Genomic DNA, 23,545 nt, shown 5'->3' on the forward strand with positions numbered 1-23,545 from the left:
GTCTGCTGCTGGCCTTCTCTGTTAAAGAATCCACCTGCAATGCAGGAGACTTGGGTTTGATCCCTGGGTTGGGAAGATCACCTGGAGAAGGGAACAGCTACCCATTCCAGTATTCTGGCCTGAAGAATTTCATGGACTGTGCAGTCCATGGGCTCGCAAAGAGTTGGACACAACTGAGCAGCTTTCAGTTAAGCCATATCAACATTTAACTTGTTCTACACTGCCTGTCTTTGTAAATTGGAGATTAGGACTAGAGGCATGATTCAGTTCAGTTCAGTTCAGTCACTCAGTTGTGTCCGACTCTTTGCAACCACATGAATTGCAGTACGCCAGGCCTCCCTGTCCATCACCAACTCCCGGAGTTCACTCAAACCCACATCCATCAAGTCGGTGATGCCATCCAGCCATCTCATCCTCTGTCATCCCCTTCTTCTCCTGTCCCCAATCCCTCCCAGCATCAGGGTCTTTTCCAATGAGTCAACTCTTAGCATAAGGTGGCCAAAGTATTGGAGTTTCAGCTTTAGCATCAGTCCTTCCAAAGAACACCCAGGACTGATCTCCTTTAGAATGGACTGGTTGGATCTCCTTGCAGTCCAAGGGACTCTCAAGAGTCTTCTCCAACACCACAGTTCAAAAGCATCAATTCTTCGGTGCTCAGCTTTCTTCACAGTCCAACTCTCACATCCATACATGACCACTGGAAAACCATAGCCTTGACTAGACGGACCTTTGTTAGCAAAGTAATGTCTCTGCTTTTGAATATACTATCTAGGTTGGTCATAACTTTCCATCCAAGGAGTAAGCGTCTTTTAATTTTACAGCTGCAATCACCATCTGCAGTGATTTTGGAGCCCAAAAAAATAAAGTCTGACACTGTTTCCGCTGTTTCCCATCTATTTCCCATGAAGTGATGGGACCAGTTGCCATGATCTTCATTTTCTGAATGTTGAGCTTTCAGCCAACTTTTTCACTCTCCTCTTTCACTTTCATCAAGAGGCTTTTTAGTTCCTCTTCACTTTCTGCCATAAGGGTGGTGTCATCTGCATATCTGAGGTTATTGAAGATAGTTGCCTATAAAAATTACCTGAACACATAAGATAAAATGCAGAGATTGTCAAACTGAATGCTAGAGTCCAATTGTACGCTTTCCACAATAAACACTTTAAAGACACAAATAAGCAAGCCAGGAGGTAACAAGATGGGGAGGTGAGCCAGCTAGATCTAGAGAGGCTACACCTTCCCTGAGGGACAGCTGCTCCTGAGCTTGTATCATTTTGTCCTAATTGACATGTGTAGCTATAATATGATACACAGTGACAGCAGAATATAATTGTTATCAAGTACGTATGAAACTCCAGTACTTTGGCCACCTCATGCGAAGAGTTGACTCACTGGAAAAGACTCTGATGCTGGGAAGGATTGGGGGCAGGAGGAGAAGGGGAGGACAGAGGATGAGATGGCTGGATGGCATCACTAATTCGATGGATGTGAGTCTGAGTGAACTCCGGGAGTTGGTGATGGACAGGGAGGCCTGGCATACTGTGATTCATGGGGTTGCAAAGAGTCGGACACGACTGAGGAACTGAACTGAACTGACACATGGAACATTCAACCAAGATAGACCATGTGCAGGACCACAAAGTAGATCTCAATAAATCTGAAAGGATTGAAATCATACAGACTATGTTATTTGAGTACAGTAGAATTAAATTAGAAATTAATGATGAAAATATATCAAGAAAATTCTTGAATATTTGGAAATTAATAAATAATTTCTAAATACCCCATGTATCTAAGAAGAAATTACAAGAAAAATTAGAAAATATTTTGAACTGAATGGTAATGAAAACATACCAAAATTTGTGGGATTCAGCTAAAGCAGTGCTTAAAGGAAAGTTTATAGCTTTAAATGCTTGCATTAGAAAAGGGGAAAAAGGTTTAAGTCAATTGCCTTAAACTTCCTCTTTAAAAAGTTAGAAAAAGAAGAACAAATTACACTTAAATTAAGTATAAGGAAGAAAATAGTAAATGTAATTCATCATATTAACAAAATATTTTTTTCAAGTGTATGATCATCTCAATAGATACAGGAAAAGCCTGTACAAAAAACAATGCCTATACATGTTTTAAAAAGAAAAAAGCTCTTAGAAAGGTAGAAATAGAAGGGAACTTCCTTAATAAAGGACATCTCTGAAAAATCTATAGCTAACATCAACTTAAAGTTGAAAAGCTGAACACTTTCCCACTGAGTGCCTTTCTGACCACTTCTGTTCAGCACTATCCTAGACATAGTACCCAGTGTAATAAGAAAAAAATTACATATTTTATACACACACACATAAATTTAAAGGTTGGAGAGGAAGAAGTAAAACTCTCCTTATTTACAGACGGCATGATCATGAAGGAGTAAATGTGCTACTGAAATTACAAGTTAATTTAACAGGCTTTCAGGATATAAAGTCAGTATACACAGGTGAGTTGTATTTCTGTATACTAGGCATTGGAGAAGGAGATGGCAACCCACTCCAGTGTTCTTGCCTTGAGAATCCCAGGGACAGGGGAGCCTGGTGGCCTGCCGTCTATGAGGTCACACAGAGTCAGACACAACTGAAGTGACTTAGCAGCAGCAGCAGGCATGGGTGGGTTAGTTGCTCAGTCGTGTCCAACTCTTTGCAACCCCATGGACTACAGCCCACCAGGCTCCTCCGTCCATGGAATTCTCTAGGCAAGAACACTGGAGTGGGTTGCCATTTCCTTCTCCAGATACTAGGCATAAACAGTTGAAAAAAATATGAAAAATGACATTACAGTCATGTAAAAAACATGAAATATTTATGTATATATTTAACAAAATATGTGTAAGACTTGTAAAATGAAAACCAGATGACCAAAATAAATAGAGATATTTACCATTTTCGTGGTTTGGAAGACTCATGTATTGTGTTACGAAGTCAGTTATCCCCAGATTGATCTGTGGACAAAATGTAATTCCAGTGAAGATCCCTGTGAGTTTTCTTGCCAATGGGAATTGACCAGCTGATATTAAAATTACACAGAAATTCAAAGCCAGGATAGTTTTGAAAAAAGAATAAAATCGAGGACCTACCTATCTGATGTCAAGACTTAAAATAATACTACAGTAATCATGACAACTTGGTATTAGAATATCAACTGAACAGAAAAGAGAATCTAAATGTAGACCTCCCTCCAATCAATTTGTTAATTGACTTTTAACAAAAGTAGTTCAGAGTGGGAAAAGAGAGTCTTACCAACAATTCATGCTGAGACAACTGGATATCTAAATGGCAAAAATGAATTTTGATCCTTCAGTTCAGTCGCTCAGTTGTGTCCGACTCTTTGCGACCCCATGAATCGCAGCATGCCAGGCCTCCCTGTCCATCACCAACTCCCGGAGTTCACTCAGACTCACGTCCATCGAGTCCGTGATGCCATCCGGCCATCTCATCCTCTGTCGTCCCCTTCTCCTCCTGCCCCCAATCCCTCCCCGCATCAGAGTCTTTTCCAATGAGTCAACTCTTCGCATGAGGTGGCCAAAGTACCGGAGTTTCAGCTTTAGCTTCATTCCTTGCAAAGAAATCCCAGGGCTGATCTCCTTCATATATGTACACAAAAATTCAAAATGAATCATTGACCTAACATAAGTGCTGTAACTATAAGATTTCTAGAAATAACAAACAACTTTGATCTAAGAGTCAACGAAGATTTTTTAAGCTGGATACAAGATATAGTAACAATTTTTTTTTAAAGGAAATTGATAAACTGGGCTTTGCCAACATTAAAAACTTTAGTTGTGAGAGACACCATTAGGAGAATGCAAAGGTGAGGTATAGGGCAAGAGGAAATATTTATAACACATGTATCTGAGGGAGGTCAAATATCAGGAATATTTAAAGAAGTTTTATGACTTAGTAATAAGACAACAATCCAATAAGGAAAAGGCAAGAGATGTGCTTGAACAGAATGTCACAAAATAATGGTGAATAAGCACATGAAAAGATACTCAACATCATTTTTAACAGGGACATGTAAATTAAAACCACAATCAGATACCAGTATACACCCACTTGAATGGCTAAAGTTGAAGACTGACAATACAAGTTAGGGCTAAGATATAGAACAGCTGGAACTCTCATATGCTGCTACTGGGAGTCTAAAATAGTATAGTCACTTTGCACTGGTATTTTCTTAAGTTAAACATACAGTTACCTATACAGCAATTCCATTCCTAACTATGCAAAAAATGGAAAACATGTCCTTGAAACAGACTTACACATTAATGGTCATAGCAGCTTCCTTTAAATAGCATAAACTAGGAGCAACGGAAAATGACCAGCAGCAAGTAGATGGATAAGCAAATTGTGGAATATCTACAAAATGGAATACAACTGAACAGTAAGAAGAAAGTGTAACTATACACGTAGCACCGTGGATGCTCTGTTATAGTAAGATATACAAGGGGTAACGCTCATCTTTAGTAACAGGAAAATAGGAGTCTGTGTTTGGGAGAATATTGACTGAAACAGGGGCATGAGGGGACTTTTGGAAGTAATAAACTTGTTCCATATTTTAATTGGGTTGGTTACACAATTGAATGTATTTGTCAGAACTCAAATAGGTGCATTTTATTGTATGTAAATTATTCATCAAAGTTTATTTTTAAAAGTAAAGAAAAAAGAAAATTCCCTTGGCAGTCCACTGGTTAGAACTCCATAATTTTGCTACCAGGGGTTCGTTCCCTGATTGGAGTACTAAGATTGTGCAAGCCACACAGCACAGCAAAAAATAAATAATTAAATTAGAAGTAAAGTCACAGTGTAATACTATAAAAACCATCCAAAAAATCATCAGAACCTCAATACCAGAAAATACTCTTAATAACTGCTATACTTTTGCTACATGCTAAAGAAAATATGACTTGGAATAGTCTGTTGTCTTAAGATGTTCCATAGAAAGATCTATGGCTGTAATTTTGATAAGACTTTGGCAACAAGCTTTGTATAATAAAAGCATCTTTTATAACAACTGCTTCATTTTATAGCAGAAGCTGCAGGGTTGATGGCCACTTCTAGTTCTGTAGTTGAATAGTGAAAGCATGTCAGATGTCCCACTGTGTGAATTTCTCTCTAATTTCCACGTTGGATTTAAAATGTGGGGATTATTGTTTCTTTAAATAATTCCCTTTGTAAGGCCTCATCAAGTGTACAGTTTATTTTCCTGCCCTTTAAATTTTTATGCTAAAATATAGTTTTATAATTAAATTCTTCCCCATGCCCTTATTATAATTTTATGCACCAAGCAAAATGATTACCTCCAATAGCACATTTTCATTATGATCCAATTATTTTGATTGCATAGGGATTTTATATTAGCCCATATATCCTCCAGCTTAAATACTTAGAAAATTTATACAGACATAACTAGAGTTATTAATCATACGGTCTAGTGTATATGAGTTTGGAAGTAATTTCCTTTTTTTTTCCCCAGCATGATTCCCTATTTTGTAGCCCAGTTTTTTGACATGCATATATTCTAATTCTTATGACTTAAGTGAGTTTGCAGTCATTCAACTTTCCAACATTATGTGACAGCTTATGGGGCAGTGATAAAGAATATTTACAATTGGGATTTTCAGTGAGTCCTGGGATATTTGCTCACCGTTTGACAGGGCTACATGTTGATACATGGGTATTCAACAAAATAGTTGCATTTTCAAATGATGCTTAATTTTCCACTTTAATCTTTCATGAGATCTGGAGTAAGACTTTAAAAATCATTATCTGTTGAAATAGCACATCATGATTTTATGACATTATTGGCAGAGGAAGAGGAGACTGGATTGAGATGAGGGTAGAATGTGTAGCTCAGTCATGCTGTGTTCAAACTATTGTTGCAGGAAAAAAACCTCTTCCATTCTCAGTGTGTTTGATCTTCTCTTCCTCTGCTTGCTTTTTTTTTTGTTTTAATTTTCTAAAATTTATTTGGCTGTGCTGGGTTGCTGGGTCTTAGTTGTGGCATGTGGGATCTAGTTCTCTGACCAGGGCTTGAGCCCGGGCCCACTGCATTGGGAGCACAGATTCTTAGCCACTGGACCACCAGAGAAGTCCCTTCCTTTGCCGTCTTAAGGCTGGGCTTCAGGTTCCTCCTGTGGTCTCCTGGAGGACCTAGAGCTTCCTCCTTTCGGAGCTTATTCCACAAAGTGGTAATTGTCTTCCTAGTCCTCTAGCCATCTCTGAGATTTTTGTCAGCAGGAAAATACACTTCAGCTTGGTTGTCTCCACAGCGGGATATAGTGAGTGCCAAATCCCTAGAAAGGTGCAATGAATTGAATGAGAAGTCAGATTAAGGAAGCAACATGGTCACTGCCGTAATCATTGCCTTTGACCAAACTGTCTCGCTTATGGTAGCAGTATCTATGATATAAACCATATAAATTGTAACTTTGCAGTTGGTAAAACTAAAGAGATAACCACTGAACCATGAACTCAGTCCTAGATGGTTTTCTACACTACCGTAAATGAGTTCTGCATGCTAATGGCACTTTCTATTTTACTTTTCATAAGCAGTTTCTCCCTTGTTTGATAGTTGGAACACAAGCCGGCTGGGCCTATTTCCTTATAGTAAGAGCATGTTCCACTCGCCCACTGTGCCACGCCCCACTGTGGATTATCATAGGTAACTTTCACAACACCTCAATGAAATAGGTGATATGTAGGTGCTGGGGAAATTGAAGCTTAAAGAGGTTAAGTAACGTGCCCAAGTGTACACACGTAACAGGTGAAGAGCTGGGGCTCAAAACCAGTCAGACAGGCTGTCAGACAGGCTGTCAGACAGGCTGTAGAGCCTTCACCATTTCCCAATGCTGTCTTCTTTTATTTTGCTCAAGGAATTTGTCACCATGGGAAAATTTTTGTTTCTGTGTTAGAATGCTTAGCCCATGATTACAGAGACATTGTATCCTGAAGTTACTTGGAGTAAGTATGGAATTAATAATGAAAGGTCCATATAGTCAAAGCTATGGTTTTGCTAGTAGTCGTGTATGGATGTGAGAGTGGACCGTAAAAAAGGCTGAGTGCCAAAGAATTGATGCCTTCGAACTGTGGTGCTGGAGAAGACTTTTGAAAGTGAAAGCTCTGTAGCTCAGACGATAAAGAATCTGCCTGCCATGCAGGAGACCCGGGTTCAATCCCTGGGTCAAGAAGATCCCTTGGAGAAGGGAATGGCGGCAAGCTATACAGTCTGTGGGGTCAAAAAAAGTCAGACATGACTGAGTGACTAACACTACTACTACTGGAAAGCAAGCAGTTCAAACCAGTCAATTCCAAAGGAAATCAACCCTGAATATTCACTGGAAGGAGTCAGGCTGAAGCTGAAGTTCCAGTACTTTGTCCACCTGACGTGAACAGCCAACTCATTGGGAAAAGACCCTGATGCTGGGAAAGACTGAAGGCAAAAGGAGAATAGGGCAGCAGAGGGTGAGATGGTTGGATGGCATCATCAACTCAATGGACATGAGTTTTAGCAAACTCAGGGAGATGGTGATGGACAGGGAAGCCTGGCGGTCTGCCGTCCATGGGGTCGCAGTCAGACATGACGGAGCGACTGAACAACAATAAGGGAATATTTCATGCAAAGATAGGCCCAATAAAGGACAGAAATGGTAAGGATCTAATGGAAGCAGAAGAGATTAAGAAGAGGTGGTAAGAATGCACAGAAGAACTGTACAAAAAAGGTCTTAATGATCTGGATAACCACAATGATGTGGTCACTCACCTAGAGCCAGACATCCTGGAGTGTGAAGTCAAGTGGGATTTAGGAAGCATTACTATAAACAAAGCTAGTGGAGGTGATGAAATTCCAGCTGAGCTATTTCAAATCCTAAGAGATAATGCTGTTAAAGTGCTGCCCTCAGTATACCAGCAAATTTGGAAAACTCAACAGTGGCCACAGGATGGGAAAAGGTCAGTTTTCATTCCAAAGAAAGGAAATGCCAAGGAATATTCAAACTACCGTATAATCATATTCATTTCACATGCTAGCAAGGTAATGCTCAAAATCCTTCAAGCTAGGCTTCAAAAGTATGTGAACCAAGAAATTCCAGATGTACAAACTGAATTTAGAAAAGGCAGAGGAACCAGAGATCAAATTGCCAACATCCATCGGATCATAGAAAAAGCAAGGGGAATGCAGAAAAACATCTGCTTCATTGACTATGCTAAAGCCTTTGACTGTGTGGATCACACAAACTGTGGAAAATTCTCCAAGAGATAGAAATACCAGACCACCTTATCTGCCTCCTGAGAAACCTGTATGCAGGTTAATAAGAAACATTTAGAATCAGACATAGAACAACAGACTGGTTCCAGATTGGGAAAGGAGTACATCAAGGCTGTATATTGTCACCCTGCTTATTTAACTTCTGTGCAGAGTGTGAAATACCAGGCTGGATAAATCACAAGCTGGAATCAAGATTGTTGAAAGAAATATCAACAACCTCAGATAATGCAGATGATACCACCCTAATGGCAGAAAGTAAAGAAGAACCAAAGATCCTCTCAATAAGGGTGAAGGAGGAGCATGAAAAAGCTGACTTAACCCTTACATGACATACACTGAGGAATAAAGCCACCCCCGCCCCTCAAAAAAGAGCTAGCTTAAAACTCAACATTCAAAAAACTAAGATCATAACATCCAGTCCCATCACTTCATGGCAAATAGATGGAGAAAAAGTGGAAACAGTGACAGATCTTATTTTCTTGGGCTCCAAAATCATTGCAGATGATGAATGCAGCCATGAAATTAAAAGACACTTACTCCTTGGAAGAAAAGCTATGACAAACCTGATTCTGTATTAAAAAGCAGAGACATCACTTTGCCAACAAAGGTCTGTATAGTCAAAGCTGTGGTTTTTCCAGTACTCATATACAGATGTGAGAGTTGGACCATAAAGAAGGCGAGTGCTAAAGAACTGATGCGTTTGAATTGCAGTGCTAGAGAAGACTCTTGAAAATCCCTTAGACAGCAAGATCAAACCAGTCAGTCCTAAAGGAAATCAGTCCTGAATATTCACTGGAAGGATTGATGCTGAAGCTAAATCTCCAATAGTTTGGTCACCTAATGCAAAGAGCCAGCTCACTAGAAAAGACCCTAATGCTGGGAAATATTGAGGGCAGGAGGAGAAAGGAGCAACAGAGAATGAGATGGTTGGATGGCATCACTGACTCAGTGGAGATAAATTTGAACATACTCAAGGAGACAGTGAAGGACAGGGAAGCCTGGCATGCTGCAGTCCGTGGGGTCACAAAAAGTTGAACATGACTTAGCAACTGAACAACAGCTGCCAAAGTGTGAAGCAAAAGTTAAGTGTTAACTATTTCTTTTATTTCAATTTCTTATATATTCAAATTATTTCATTTTATGAGTATTCATTTTAGGAAATGATCTATTGAAAAAGAAAACTCTCCAAACTGCTTAAAAAGATGCCTTCAAAAAAATCTTTAGCTTTGAACATATCACTACTTTAAATATCTATTCACAAATGTAAGGGTTTTGACTATACACTAAACCAAACTTCTGTGCAGAGCTTAAGATGGTACTATCTCATATCCTTCCAGGGAAGAGAGATAGTTATTATCCTACCTCTTGAATATCCACTTTGTCATCCCTTCAAGGTGCCTAAAACAAAACACCACAACCCCCACCACGCACCTTGGAAGGAAGAGGCTACCAGTTGGCTTCAGAACATGTGATCATCTCCCTGATCTGAGAAGACTGGGGATCTTTCGCACTTCTCCTTTCTCCCACTGTCTGTGTGTGCGCATGCTCAGTCGTTCAGTTGTGTGTGACTGCAACGCCATGGACTGTAGCCCGCCAGGCCCCTCTGTCCATGCAATTATCCTGGCAAGAATACTGGAGTGGGTTGTTATTTCCTTCTCCAGGTTTTCAAGAATCGAACCCATGTCTCCTACATTGCACGCAGATTCTTTACCACCAAGTCAGCGGGGAAGCCCCTCCCACTGTCTAGTAATTGCAGGTTGGACTGACTGAGACGACCGAGTACAGCCCAGAACCTCAGAGGATTCCAGGCCCCAGCAGCTGCCAGAGAAGTTCTGACACTGGAAGCTGGAGTCCTAGCATCGCTTATTTCCTGTTTGTCTTTTGGAACCCTCACCTGTTCCCTTTTCTTTACCCCCTTTCTGAATATAGGAGTATCTCTTCACTTAGGAATTCAGTAGGAAAATGTAGTTACTGCTGAAGGAGAGTGATGTTGGCTTCAAATTCCACTCCCTTCCCCTAGTCATTTGGGCTTTCCTGCTGGCTCAGTTGGTAAAGAATCCGCCTGCAATGCGGGAGACCTGGGTTCAATCCCTGGGTTGGGAAGATCACCTGGAGAATGGACAGGCTACCCACTCCAATGTTCTGGCCTGGAGAATTCCAGTCCATGGAGTCCCAAAGAATTGGACACAACTGAGCGACTCTCACTTTCTCAGTCATCAATGCCAAATTTCATCAGTACCACAAATATAATTAATCTATTTTCTAAAAAAAGCATAGCATGTAAACATTTTAAGGGAACACTCGTAACTGAAATAAGTACATAGGTAGAAAAATTTTCCTCCACCTTGTCCTTTATCCGAGCCCTTGCATGTCTCCCCGTCTGGAACAGGCTGTCTCAAACCAGAGTTTGGTACCTCACTCTTTCACGTTGGAGCAGAGTTCATATTCTATATAGTCCCTCCCTTCCAGAGTTGTTTTTGAAATGTTAATTGCCTTTTCATTATTATCTTCACTTTCAGATTATATTCAGTGTCCTTATTGTAAGAGGAGATTTAATGAAACCGCAGCCAGTCGACATATTAATTTCTGCAAGGATCAAGAGTCTCGCCGAGTCTTTGATCCAGCCCAGACAGCAGCCAGATTGGCATCCAGAGCACAGGTAAGTCTCTCACCCCAGGTGTTGGCTCCTGTGCCCTTGTCTGCCTGGGGAAAGCAGGTAGAATTTGCAAGAGAACCTAAATCACTTGTCCTGAAAACTGTAAGGATCAGGACAGCCCATCTTCATGGGACTTGGCTACTTTTGAGCAATACTTTCCAGCTAAACAGCACCGTTGGATGTTGTAGCAAAAAACCTCTACAGGGTCTGAAGGTTCTTAGGTTGAAGACTTAGATATCTAAGTGTTGCTTCTATACTGTTATGGTAAGACTCTAACCAATGGTGATTATCATCAGCTTTAACCGCCCCCAGTAGTATTTGGAACCTGAAGTGAAACTGGCATAAGTGGAGGAAACTGTCACAAGGAGCCTGTTCTACAGGTTTGTGTTTGCTCTATGGAGAAGGGTCTTCGGCCTATTCAAAGCCACAGAATCATCAATGTAAAGTAAATAAGTAAAACAGCTATTATAAATTGGAAAAGACCCTGATGCTGGGAAAGACTGAATGCAAGAAGACAGTATGTTTATAAAAACAACTGGAAACAGCAAACAGCTCCATACACATCAAAGGTACTGGAGACATAGCTTACAGTATACTATGAAAACTGTTAGTTTCATAAACATGCCTTAGATACCAAGAAGAGATTGTTATATTGTTCAGGCACTAAATCATGTCTGACTCTTTGCAACTTCCATGGACTATAGCACTCCAGGCTTCGTTGCCTTTCACTGTCTCCCAGAGTTTTCTCAAACTCATGTCCATTGAGTCAGGGATGTCATCCAACCATCTCATCCTCTGCCTTCCCCTTCCCCTCCCGCCTTCAATCTTTCCCAGCATCAGGGTCTTTTCCAACAAGTCAGCTCTTCACATCAGGTGGCCAAAGTATTGGAGCTTCAGCATCAGTCCTTCCAATGAATACTCAGGGTTGATTTCCTTTAGGATTGACTGGTTTGATCTCCTTGCTGTCCAAGGGACTCTCATGAGTCTTCTCCAGCACCAAAATTTGAAAGCATCAATTCTTCGGCACTCAGCCTTCTTTATGGTCCAGCTCTCACATCTGTATATGACTACTGAAAAAGCCATAGCTTTGACTATACAGATCTTTGTTGGCAAAGTGATATCTCTTTTTAATATACTGTCTAGGTGTGTCATAGCTTTTCTTCCAAGGAGCAAGTGTCTTTTAATTTCCTGCTAAAGAATAGCAAGGAGAAATAAGAAAGCCTTCTTAAATGGCTGTTATCAAAAAGTCTACAAACAATAAATGCTGGAGAGGGTGTGGAGAAAAGGGAACCCTCTTACACTATTGGTGGGAATGCAAACTAGTACAGCCACTATGGAGAACAGTGTGAAGATTCCTTTAAAAACTGGAAATAGAGCTGCCATACGACCCAACAATCCCACTGCTGGGCATACACACCAAGGAAACCAGAATTGAAAGAGACACGTGTACCCCAATGTTTATCGCAGCACTGTTTACAATAGCCAGGACATGGAAGCAACCTAGATGTCCATCAGAAAACGAGTGGATAAGAAAGCTGTGGTACATATACACAATGGAATATTACTCAGCCATTAAAAAGAATACATCCGAATCAGTTCTAATGAGGTGGGTGAAACTGGAGCCTATTATACAGAGTGGAGTAAGTCAGAAAGAAAAACACCAATACAGTATATTCACGCTTATGTGTGGAATTTAGAAAGATGGTAACAAAAACCCTGTATGCGAGACAGTAAAAGAGACACAGATGTTAAGAACAGACTTTTGGAGTCTGTGGGAGAAGGTGAGGGTGGGATGATCTGAGAGAACAGCATTGAAACATGTATATTATCATATGTGAAATAGATCGCCAGTCCAGGTTTGATGCATGAGACATGGTGCTGAGGGCTGGTGCACTGGGATGACCCTGAGGGATGGGATGGGGAGGAAGGTGGGAGGGGGGTTCAGGATGGGGAAACATGTACACCCATGGCTGATTCATGTCAGTGTATGGCAAAAACCACTACAATATTGTAAAGTAATTAGCCTCAAATTAAAATAAATTAATTTAAAAAAAAGAAAGCCTTCTTAAGTGAATAGTGCAGTGAAACAGAGGAAAACAATAGAATGGGAAAGACTAGAGATCTCTTCAAGACAGAGATACCAAAGAAAAGATTAAGTGGGTCTGAATACTTAACAGTAGAAGATTGTTTAGAAAGATTTCCATGATATCCAATGTGTCATAAGAATGGGACCCTCGCTAACAATAGCACACCCTACAGACTATGGATTCTGACCTCCACATATACAGTGGAGGTCACATATATTCAGACAGTTACTGAATATCTACGCTGTACCTGCTGCTGCGTCAGGTACTGGTTGATCAAGGATTTGTGATTCAGAGGAGGTGGCACCCTTGGAAGCAGTGCAGTAGGAAGATGTAGTGGTTGGCATGTACAGGAGCACAGTGGAGGCAGAGGCCACTGGGATTCATGGAAAGCTTCAAGGAGGAGCAAATACTTTACCCAAAATATCAAATGAGTTTACTGGTTTAAATTTGAAGTTGGAAAGGACATAACGCACTAAATGTCCAGCCCGTGACCTGAGGAGCCCCCCATGTAGAGCTGAAGGACAGAGAGCCTGTGGGCAAGTGACAGGGGCTGGGACAGGCCAGGTGAGCATCAGAGTCAGGAGGGCTTTAAGCCAAGTGGGCTCAGAGAGGAGGAAAAGGGATTAAGTGGATAGATGCCTTAAATCTGAGGCCGACCAACCTGAGGGCCTGGAAGCAGGATTGAAAGTCTCCAGGAACCCCAGAAGTCCTGCTGTCTTTCCTTCTGTCTCTTCTTCCTACTCCTCTGCTGCTTCATCTTCTCTCTGCAAAACTCAGCCTTTCTGTCCTGTTGCCCATCGCTAGCCTCACACATGGTTCTATATGCAATGTAGCCTGGTTGCATAATGCAGACTTGAGTGACATGGAATTGGTGTCTCAGAAAGATCACCCTGGTGGTTAGTGTTCAAGATGGACTAGTGAGAGACCAGTTAGAGCCACGCCAACCGAAAAAGAAAATGAGGGCCCAGAGTCATAGGACTAATGTGGGGATGTGTGTGGCGGGTGTTTGTGTGGAGGGTGTGGATTTAAGAGATAATTGTTGGAACTGAGAAGCTGATTGGAATATAAAGTGAAAGAGTATCAGGGTTGGCAAAGAGGCTTTTAGCTCCAGAGCAGATAACACCACACATCTAAATGAAAGAAGACAGAAGGCAGCAGTGGGGAGGCAGTCATTTCGGTGGGGCAAACAAGGAGCCCATGATAACTGTAGTTGCAGAGATTCAGTCTTTACACCTGAAATAACCTGGGAAGTCAGAAGAACTTGGATTCTACAATCAGTAGTCAGGGTTTGACCTTCAGTTTTATAATGTGCTATCTGTAGGATAGTTTCAACAAGTTCTTGAATTCTTTGAGACTCACTTTAGCCTGTGTCTGGCTGAGCTGTTAGGGGGATCACAAGTAACAGCAGTACCACACAGGCCCCCCGTACCTTTACCCTCTCAACACTGTCCCCGACTCCCCTTCCCCTCTCTGACAGTCCTCTTGAGTGGGGCAGGCACCACAGTTTGGGGGGAAATATGACTGCTTTGGACTTATGAGAGTGAAAATGTTAGCCGCTCAGTTGTGTCCAGTTATTTGCAACCCCATGGACGGTAGCCCACCAGGCTCCTCTGTCCATGGGATTCTCCAGATAAGAATACTGCAGTGAGTTGCCATTCCCTTCTCCACGGGATCTTCTCAATTCAGGGATCGAACCCGGGTCTCCCACGCTGCAGGCAGATTCTTTACCATCTGGGCCGCCTGAATTCAGCTTAATTTTGGTGGGGGGGGGAAAGTACAACTCTACCTAGACTTCCTAAAGCAGTAAAGGGTGCATTCTGTTTCTTCGAACGCTTCTAAGCAGTCCACGAAGTGAGTCAATGTTCGTGGGGCCAAGGGGAGCAGAGGGGGAAGCAGCGGACGGAAGTGCTTTTTATTCCTGAAGAAGGCCAGCTGGCTGTCCCGAGCGTAACCAGCAACTTGGCCTGGTTCCTCTCCTTGTCTTCCAGAGCGAAGTGGTGATTGGGAACACAGAAGAAAAATTGCTTGCTTTCTGAATTGCTTGCTTTCTGAGTAAACTCACTGTAGAGTGTATCTGAACAGCAGTGCTGTTTCCCCCATGCCAGCTTCGCCACTCTGGGGCCCTGCCTCATAGTGGAGCTTATTCAGAGGGAGAACAAAAAGGGAGGTGTTGTCTCAGTTTGGAAGGGCTGTTAACAGCACAGCTGAAGTGTGTTTCTATTTTAAACATAATCAGCTTTTAAAAATGTGTTATACCCTTAACCGAAAGAGACCAGGATGGGTTCTCTGAAAATAGCTTTCTTTGTTTGCCTGGGGATGAGCTGCATGCCATCACCTCGCAGCAGGCCCTGCCCAAGTGAGGATTCTCACTTGGAGGAACAGGTTATCTTTGTACCGGAGTTGCCATGGAAATGTGGAGGGATCTGTGGCAAGGTAAAAGGGAGGGCACAAAGGAACTCCCAAGGAACCTTTCGGTCCTTCTTCCGTGTTAATACAGCTCTTCTGCTACCGCCACTCAGTAGGGTGGGGAGTGGCACAGGGATGTTGGAATTCCATGTTTAAAACATTTGGTGCCTGCCAGTGTCTGTTTTTCTTCTCTGTGCATGCATTTAAAAACAAAATCATCTTCGAGTGTAATGAAAAGCCCAAATGCTCCATAACTATCCTTATTGACATTAAGTGATTTCTTATGTCTCCACACAACCGATCGAACAGGATTAACACATCACCACTCCCACAAAGGGCTTGATTGTGGAACGAAAGCTCCAAAACCCAGACACGGTTTTGAGCCGCAGCAGGAAGGACAGGAGCCAGGTTACTGAGGTGCAGGGTGTGTGGGTCCCCCTCCCTTGGGGGTCAGAGGTCCTGGACATGACTCCACCCTGCTGCTGGTGCATGGGAGACCACATTACCTCCTGTATGCTTCCAGAGCTGACAGAGCTCTTCCCTTCTCCTCCCCAACCCCCCACCTCCCCGCTGGTCTCCCTCTCCCTCCATCTCCCTTTCCAGGGTAGAGCACAAATGAGTCCAAAAAAGGAACTGACTGTAACCAGTGCTGTGGGAGCTCTGCTACAGAACAGGGCCCTGGAGGCCAGTGCAGCGCCAACCAGGCCAGGTGAGTTGGAATGAGCATCTCAGCTATCGAATGACGGGGTCAGAGGAGACCACTGTTGGCTCTGGGATTTGCTGGCAGTCAGCAAAAGCTATGACATCCAAAGTTGCTTTGGGATATAAAGATATGTGAGTTTGTTTGAGGTTTAGAGCTTATTTGGCAAGAAAGGATATTTCCTAATTTACCAAGATTAGACAACTCTTGACAGTATACAAAATCAGATCTGATGACAATAGCTGGGGCTAGAACTGTTGTTCCCAGGTCTGATAAAATTAAGAAGAGATTAAGGATGGGAGATGGCAATATGTCAGGTTTTGTGTTGAAAATAAGGGAAGAAAATGAACTTGTGGCCTCAGAGGGATAGCTGTACTTCCATGTTCATTACAGCATGTTTCAAATAGCCAAGATACAGAAACACCCTTCATATTCACTGATGGATGAATGGATAAAGACGGGGTATATATACACAATGGAATATTATTCAGCAATAGAAAGAGAAGGTAATCCTTCCATTTTCAACTTCATGGATAAACCTTGAGGTGAAATAAGTCAGAAGGAGGACAAATACTGTATGATCTCGGTTATGTGCATGCTCAGTTCAGTTGCTCAGTCATGTCCTACTCTTTGCAACCCCATGAATCCCAGCACACCAGGCTTCCCTGTCCAACACCATCTCCTGGAGTTCACTCAAACGCATGTCCATCGAGTCGGTGATGCCATCCAGCCATCTCATCCTCTGTCGTGCCCTTTTCTTCCTGCCCCCAATGCCTCCCAGCATCAGAGTCTTTTCCAATAAGTCAACTCTTCACATGAGGTGGCCAAAGTACTGGTGTTTCAGCTTTAGCATCAGTCCTTCCAAAGAACACCCAGGACTGATCTCCTTTAGAATGGACTGGTTGGATCTCCTTACAGTCCAAGGGATTCTCAAGAGTCTTCTCCAACACCACAGTTCAAAAGCATCAATTCTTTGGCACTCAGCTTTCTTCACAGTCCAACTCTCACATCTATACATGACCACTGGAAAAACCATAGCCTTGACTAGACGACCTTTGTTAGCAAAGTAATGTCTCTGCTTTTCAATATGCTATCTAGGTTGGTCATAACTTCTTCCAAGAAGTAAGCGTCTTTTAATTTTACAGCTGCAGTCACCATCTGCAGTGATTTTGGAGCCCAAAAAAATAAAGTCTGACACTGTTTCCACTGTTTCCCCATCTATTTCCCATGAAGTGATGGGACCAGATGCCATGATCTTAGTTTTCTGAATGTTGAGCTTCATGCTCAGTCACGTCCAATTCTTTGCCATCCCATGGACTGTAACCCACTATGTCCTCTGTGGAATTTTCCAGGCAAGAATACTGGAGTAGGTTGCCATTCCCTTCCCCAGGGCATCTTCCCAACCCAGGGATCAAACCTGAATCTCTTGCATCTCCTGCACTGGCAGGTGGACTCTTTACCAGTGCACCACCTGGGAAACCATGTGTGGAACCTTAAAATGTTAAAACTCAAAAAACAGAGAGTGGAGTGGTGGTTGCCAGGGGTGGAGGGTAGGGTGGGAGAAATGGGGAGATGTTGGTCAAAGGGTACAAACTTCCAGTAATAAGATGAATGAGTTCGGGGAATCTAACATTCAGCAGGGTGACTATAGTTAACAGTACTGTTTACAGCACTTAAAAGTTGCTGAAAGGATAAACCTTAAATATTCTCACCACACAGACACACAGACACACACATACACAAAAGTAACTGTGTAAGGTGATGAGTGTGTTAACCAGTCTTGCTGTGGTAATCATTTTGCAATACATACATGTGATAAATCCTCACATTGTACACCCTAAACTTGCACATTATATTCAATTAGATCACAATAAGGCTGGAAAAGAAGAAAATGGGGAAGAATTTTCTTCCTAGAATGAAATAATGTCTTGAAGTAGGAAAAAGGAATGCCCACCATTTTAGTACTTATAATGCTTGACTCATTTCTTGACAATAATCCTCCAAATGTTTTAACCTATGGAATCGGAACTGAGGCTCAGAGAGGGTGAGTTGTCTAAGACACACAACTGGTAGACAGCAGAGCTGGATTAGATATCTCTTGTGATTTTCCTCTTCACTGAGCTGCATTGCTAGTAATGAACATTCTTCTTTATGGTCAGCATCACTGTGAAGGCAGTGAATGAAATCATGACCGTATTGGCACCTCTGGTCAGGAGCCTTATTCTGGAGGTATTATCAGAACAAGAATAAGAAGTGTCAGTCTCATAGTCCATAAGGTAACAGCACCAGAAATCTTTATCACTAGTTTTTAAATTCCTCCTGAGTTGCTTATCATGGGAGAAAAATTGAATTGATATTTTAAAAATCCATAGCCATCTAAACTCAAACCACTAGTTTTTTTATTATTATTATCTGTAGAAACTTAACCATGAGGTAGGTTATAGTTTTTACTAAGGAAAAAAATAATTTGAATCATTTATGTATTCTTTGGTAAAACTTCCACTAACAAGCTTTTTTTTCTAAAGTAAAATGACTAGTGTCCTTGAAAAAAGACAATTTCTTTATATTATAGTTTCTTCTTACGTTTTCAAAGAATATATCATAATGCTTCCCTTTCAGTGAAAAACATCCTTTTGAGTTTGTTTGTCAAGAGGGACTATTTCTTAATTCATTGGGATTAGACAACTCTGACAGTGTGCCAAGTCAAATGCAAGTACAACCTCAGAGTCTAGGACCTTCACTCCCCAGTTTAGTAAACCAGGAAAGAGACTGAGAATGAGGGAAGATAGGCCTAGTATTGAAAGAGGAAAAGAGTTTCCTTCCTTGAACTCCATAGTTACAGCAGCAGCAAGGTACAAGTGGAAAGGTCCTGAATCAGGGCAGCAGTCCTGTGTCCCAGTGTGTGGCGATGAGCAGGACGATACACAGACTCTGTTCTGATACACTAGGAAATAGATGAGCAGGCCAGCAGATCTAAGCAAAGTATATCATATTTGTTGTTAAGTCATCAACAGTGGTTTGTAGATCACTGTGATGTTAAGTAAAAGGCAGAATCCAACCCAGCCCATACGAGGTTCTGTGCCACCAGCTGACCGCACTGTCCACTGTCTCCTCTCCTTCTGGCTGGAGCAGCCTCTCTTGCTCCTGCTCACTCCTGGCTCAGGGCCTTTGCACTGGCCGCCCCCTCTGCTGAAAACCAAAATATCCCTCAGTGATCTACCCTGCTGTCTCCTTTCCTCCCTCCAGCTCTTAGCAGTGTCTTCTCAGTGGGCCTCGCACCTGCCCAACCTCTGTGTTTCAAAGTAATCAAGCCCACTATAATTCTTTTTGTAGTTTCCCAAAATAGCAGTTACCATCATCTAATATATTCAATACATATTTATTTTCTTTCTCTCCCACCCACTATGCCAGAAAAGGGGATGTAAGCGTCAAGGAGGCAGGAACCTGTCTACTTGGTTCAATCCCTGGATTGGGAAGATTCCCTGGAGGAGGGCATGGTAACCCACTCCAGTATTCTTGCCTGGAGAATCTCATGGACAGAGGAGCCTAGCGGGCTACAGTCCATGGGGTCGCAAAGAGTTAGACACAGCTAAAGTGACTTAGCACACACACATCTCTACTTGTTAGAATTGTTTGTGGCATTTATGAAATGCTCAGTAGATAGTTTTTGAATGAAATATATTAGACAAAGTGGGTATCTTGAGTCTATAATTTCTCACTTAAATTACTGAAATATGGATAGTCATAGTAATTAGCTTTAAGAGATAGCTTTTTCTTTTATTTCTGGTTCAAGATGCTTTTTCAATTTTAGTTTCTGTTCTTATCTGTGGCCTCACCTGTTAACATTTAAAAATAAAATCACCAAGGTTAGTGTGGTTTTAAATTAGTCACATTTCATTTGAAGCCATTCTGGAGAGAAAGCAGAAGTATATTGAGGGGAGGTGAATTTTCAAAACTGTTTATGGCTTGGAGAAAAGCCTGAGTACTTTTTACTAATGTAAATAGGCCAATGTATGAATCAGATTCTCATCTACTGGCCATTGTTTTTGATCTGGTCAGTACTAATCTATTTGTAATAAGAGGATCTTTAAAAAACTGTTGGTGGTGGTCTAGCTATCTTTAGATTGACAATCCATCGTTTAGGCCACTTGATGTCACTTACCTTCCGCGTAAATCCTATTATTGTCTTTCATCTAGCTGGTAGTTAGCCCTCTAAAACCCAGGCTTTCATTCTTTGACTCTCTTGAGTAAAACAAACATTTAGAATCTCCCATGTATAACGTTTTGTTTTAAATTCACAGTGAGGGAAGATGTGTGTTAGGCACAATCCAAAGTCAGTAATCATTATATCTAATGTTTAACAGTGGGATATAAAAGTCTTAAGGGATTACAAGAAAGAGATCTACTTTTCCCAGGAGGTTTTATGGAGGAGGTAATGGTCAGAGAGAAATAATTTCATAGAGGTGGAGGCTTTGGGGATGAGCTAGATTTTAACCAATGGAGAAAAGTTGCGGAAGCAACAGAGATATGAAAATAACACAATGCCTAACCTGGGGAGAAAAAAAAAATGGTGCATTTGGCCCAAGCGTGGAGAAGAACTGGGATTAAAGTTAGAATGGAAGGCTGGCACTAGAGCAAGGAGGGCCATAAATGCTTAGCAAGGTGTCCAGACTATGTGTGATTAATGCCGTTGCTGGTGTCACTGCCCTGGACACATGTGTCTGAAATGCTCTTATGATGACCTAGGAACTTTTTGGTTCTATAGACTTTAAGTTAGCCTGCAAAATGTCTCTTGAGAAAGGACATTTTTTAAAAAGTTGCCATGGGAGAAATTAACGCTTACTGTAGAAGATCTTAGAAAATGAGAGAAAGTATGAAGAGAATAAAAATCATCAATAATTCCATACCCTGACATGTTTACCATTAATATTGATACCTCTTTTCACCTTTTCTCTTTATTTGCTGCCTCTTTTGTTTTCTTTTGATCTAAAATTAGGATCATAGTCACATGATCCATGTACACATCTTGATTTTTTTTCCCACAAACTTTGAACATTTCCCTATGGCAAAGAGTTTCTTTAAAAACATAATATCATATGTTTTCAAAGATACACATGATATCACAAAAAGACAATATAACTTGTCTATTTTCCTGATGTTGAATAGATAGGTTGTCTCTGCTTTTTGCTGTACCGAATATTTCCCTTCTTCATGGACAGTAGCCCATGCTTAATTGTATGCTCTTCTAAACTCTTCAAATATGAATCTTCATTAATCCTTATTTAATCCTCATCGTAACACAGAGCAGCAGACATGCTATTCAATACACCGGTTTGCAGGTGGGGAAAGCACAGAGAGGGGAAGCAACTTGGATAAGGAGTTTGTAACAGAAAATGGTAGAGCCAAGCAAATCTTCATCTACTTTGGGAAAACTGGGCCAAAAAACATTAAGGAGATAATTATATAAATATATATTATTTAGTACATATTATATACTAGTATCTTACAATTGAGTTGGACCGTAAAGAAGGCAGAATGCCAAAGAACTGATGCTTTTGAACTGTGGTACTGGAGAAGACTCTTGAAAGTCCCTTGGACAGCACAGAACTCAAACCAGTCAGTTTTAAGGAAGATCAACCCTGAATACTCATTGGAAGGACTGATGCTGAAGCTCCAGTATTTTGGTCATCTGATGTGAACACCTGACTCATTGGAAGAGTCCCTGATGCTGGGGAAGATTGAGGGCAGAAGGAGAAAAGGGAATCAGAGGATGAGATGGCTAGATGGCATCACCAATGCAATGGGCATAAACTTGCACAAACTTCAGGAGATAGTGAGGGACAGGGAGGCCTGGTATGCTGCAGTCCATGGGGGTCGCAAAGAGCTGGACACGACTGGGCGACTGAACAACATATAGTAGTATATTAGGCTTCCCTGGTGGCACAGACGGTAAAGAATCTACCTGCAATGCAGGAGACCCAGGTTCGATCCCTGAGTCAAGAAGATCCCCTGGAGAAATATGTATATTACTTAGTAGATATATGTTTAGGAAATTATTTTAGAAAAGGATATGGCTCTTTTTTCTCACAAAGATTCTAATGTTCAGATGAGAACTGAGTTTATAACCTAGTCAGCAAATGTCTACATGGCTATTTTCTCAAGGGATTTGATATAGGAGTGACAGATTTATAGGGAAGGTACCTCTGGGCAGCAGCTTCTCCAGCACCTTTATACAGAGAGACTAAGACCACCATGAAGCTTTAGTTTTGGTTTCTGGAGCCAGTGGATTTGATCACGTTAAGCCTCCTGCCTGTACTAGCCTCCCCTTCTTGTGCTTGCGTGCTCAGTTGCTTATTTGCTCAGTTGCTCAGTCGTGTTCTACTCTTTGTGACCCCATGGACTGTTGCCTGCCAGGCTCCACTGTCCATGGGATTTTTCAGGCAAGAATATTCCCTTCCTTACCTAACTTAATTGTGTAACAAATGTAATGAGTATTGAAGGGTCAGTAACTGATTCCTTGGAAAAAAACAAAGCTTGTAAATCTTTGGGTAATATGATCACTGAGTTCTGTCCTGTATCCTTTGATATTGATTCACAGTTTCCTGGGGGTGGTTTGGTCATTCTTCCTTCGTAAAACACTGATTAGAAAAGAGGCCTCTAGGACAGAGAGTACTATTCTTTTTTCTTTTTTAATGATTTCTCGGAGAATCCTGTTCCATCCCATGTGGTCCAGCACAAACTGTGGCGTGTTATGCCCATAGATTCCTATATCTCCATTCCTAGCACTGCTGCTGAACACAGAGGAAAAGAGTCCCATTTGGGAAATGAGTCCATCACTGTAAATAACCGCTGGGAGGGAAGGCCTCTCATGCTTCCATGAGGTTTATCAAACCCTTTCTAGCACGAGAGCAAGCAAAGAATTTTGTGAAGATGTGGAACATTCTCAGGGTACATTTTGAAATCTGGGGCTATAGTGAGGATCAGGTGTTGAGGGTCAGTTTGTATAAATTGGGGGAGTCATTGAGGTGGTGGGCCTACGGGCCCATCCATGGGTAAGTGAAGGCTTAAGGGTAGAAAACAGAGGGCTTCTAACACAGATTCTGTTTGCCTTATTATCTGGCCCAGGATAGGGACTGAGAACTTGTCTATAGCTCCAAAACAAAAAGGAAGAATAGAGACTTTTGAGTCTAGTGTGAGAATTTCATAATCATCCCTTTTTTCTGTTGTTGCTAATGTTTGCTTTTACATAATAACAAATCTGTTTATGTCTGCAAAGGATCAGCTGTGGACCCTGCTTCTGGAGCAAAACTCAGACAAGGATTTACTAAATCTTCTAAAAAAGATTAACTCCTAGGGGTCAGGTAAGGAAAAAAAAATTTTAACTTCTGCGTGTTGCCAGTT

The 23,545-nt window shown here is 41.6% G+C and overlaps 1 protein-coding gene across 2 annotated transcripts in view; it reads left to right on the top strand.

The window, feature by feature from the left end:
• ZC2HC1B (zinc finger C2HC-type containing 1B) overlaps nt 1-23,545 on the top strand; it is a 43,333-nt gene that overhangs the window by 16,792 nt on the left and 2,996 nt on the right. For both annotated transcript variants that reach the window (XM_015097456.4, XM_042253569.2), the window contains exons 4-6: nt 10,815-10,954; nt 16,048-16,153; nt 23,421-23,505. In XM_015097456.4, coding sequence (XP_014952942.1) covers nt 10,815-10,954; nt 16,048-16,153; nt 23,421-23,491 — 317 coding nt within the window. In that variant the 3' untranslated portion in view covers nt 23,492-23,505. The remainder of the gene's footprint in view (nt 1-10,814; nt 10,955-16,047; nt 16,154-23,420; nt 23,506-23,545) is intronic.

Source organism: Ovis aries, chromosome 8 (assembly GCF_016772045.2).
Source record: "Ovis aries strain OAR_USU_Benz2616 breed Rambouillet chromosome 8, ARS-UI_Ramb_v3.0, whole genome shotgun sequence".
Classification (NCBI taxonomy): Eukaryota; Metazoa; Chordata; class Mammalia; order Artiodactyla; family Bovidae; genus Ovis; species Ovis aries.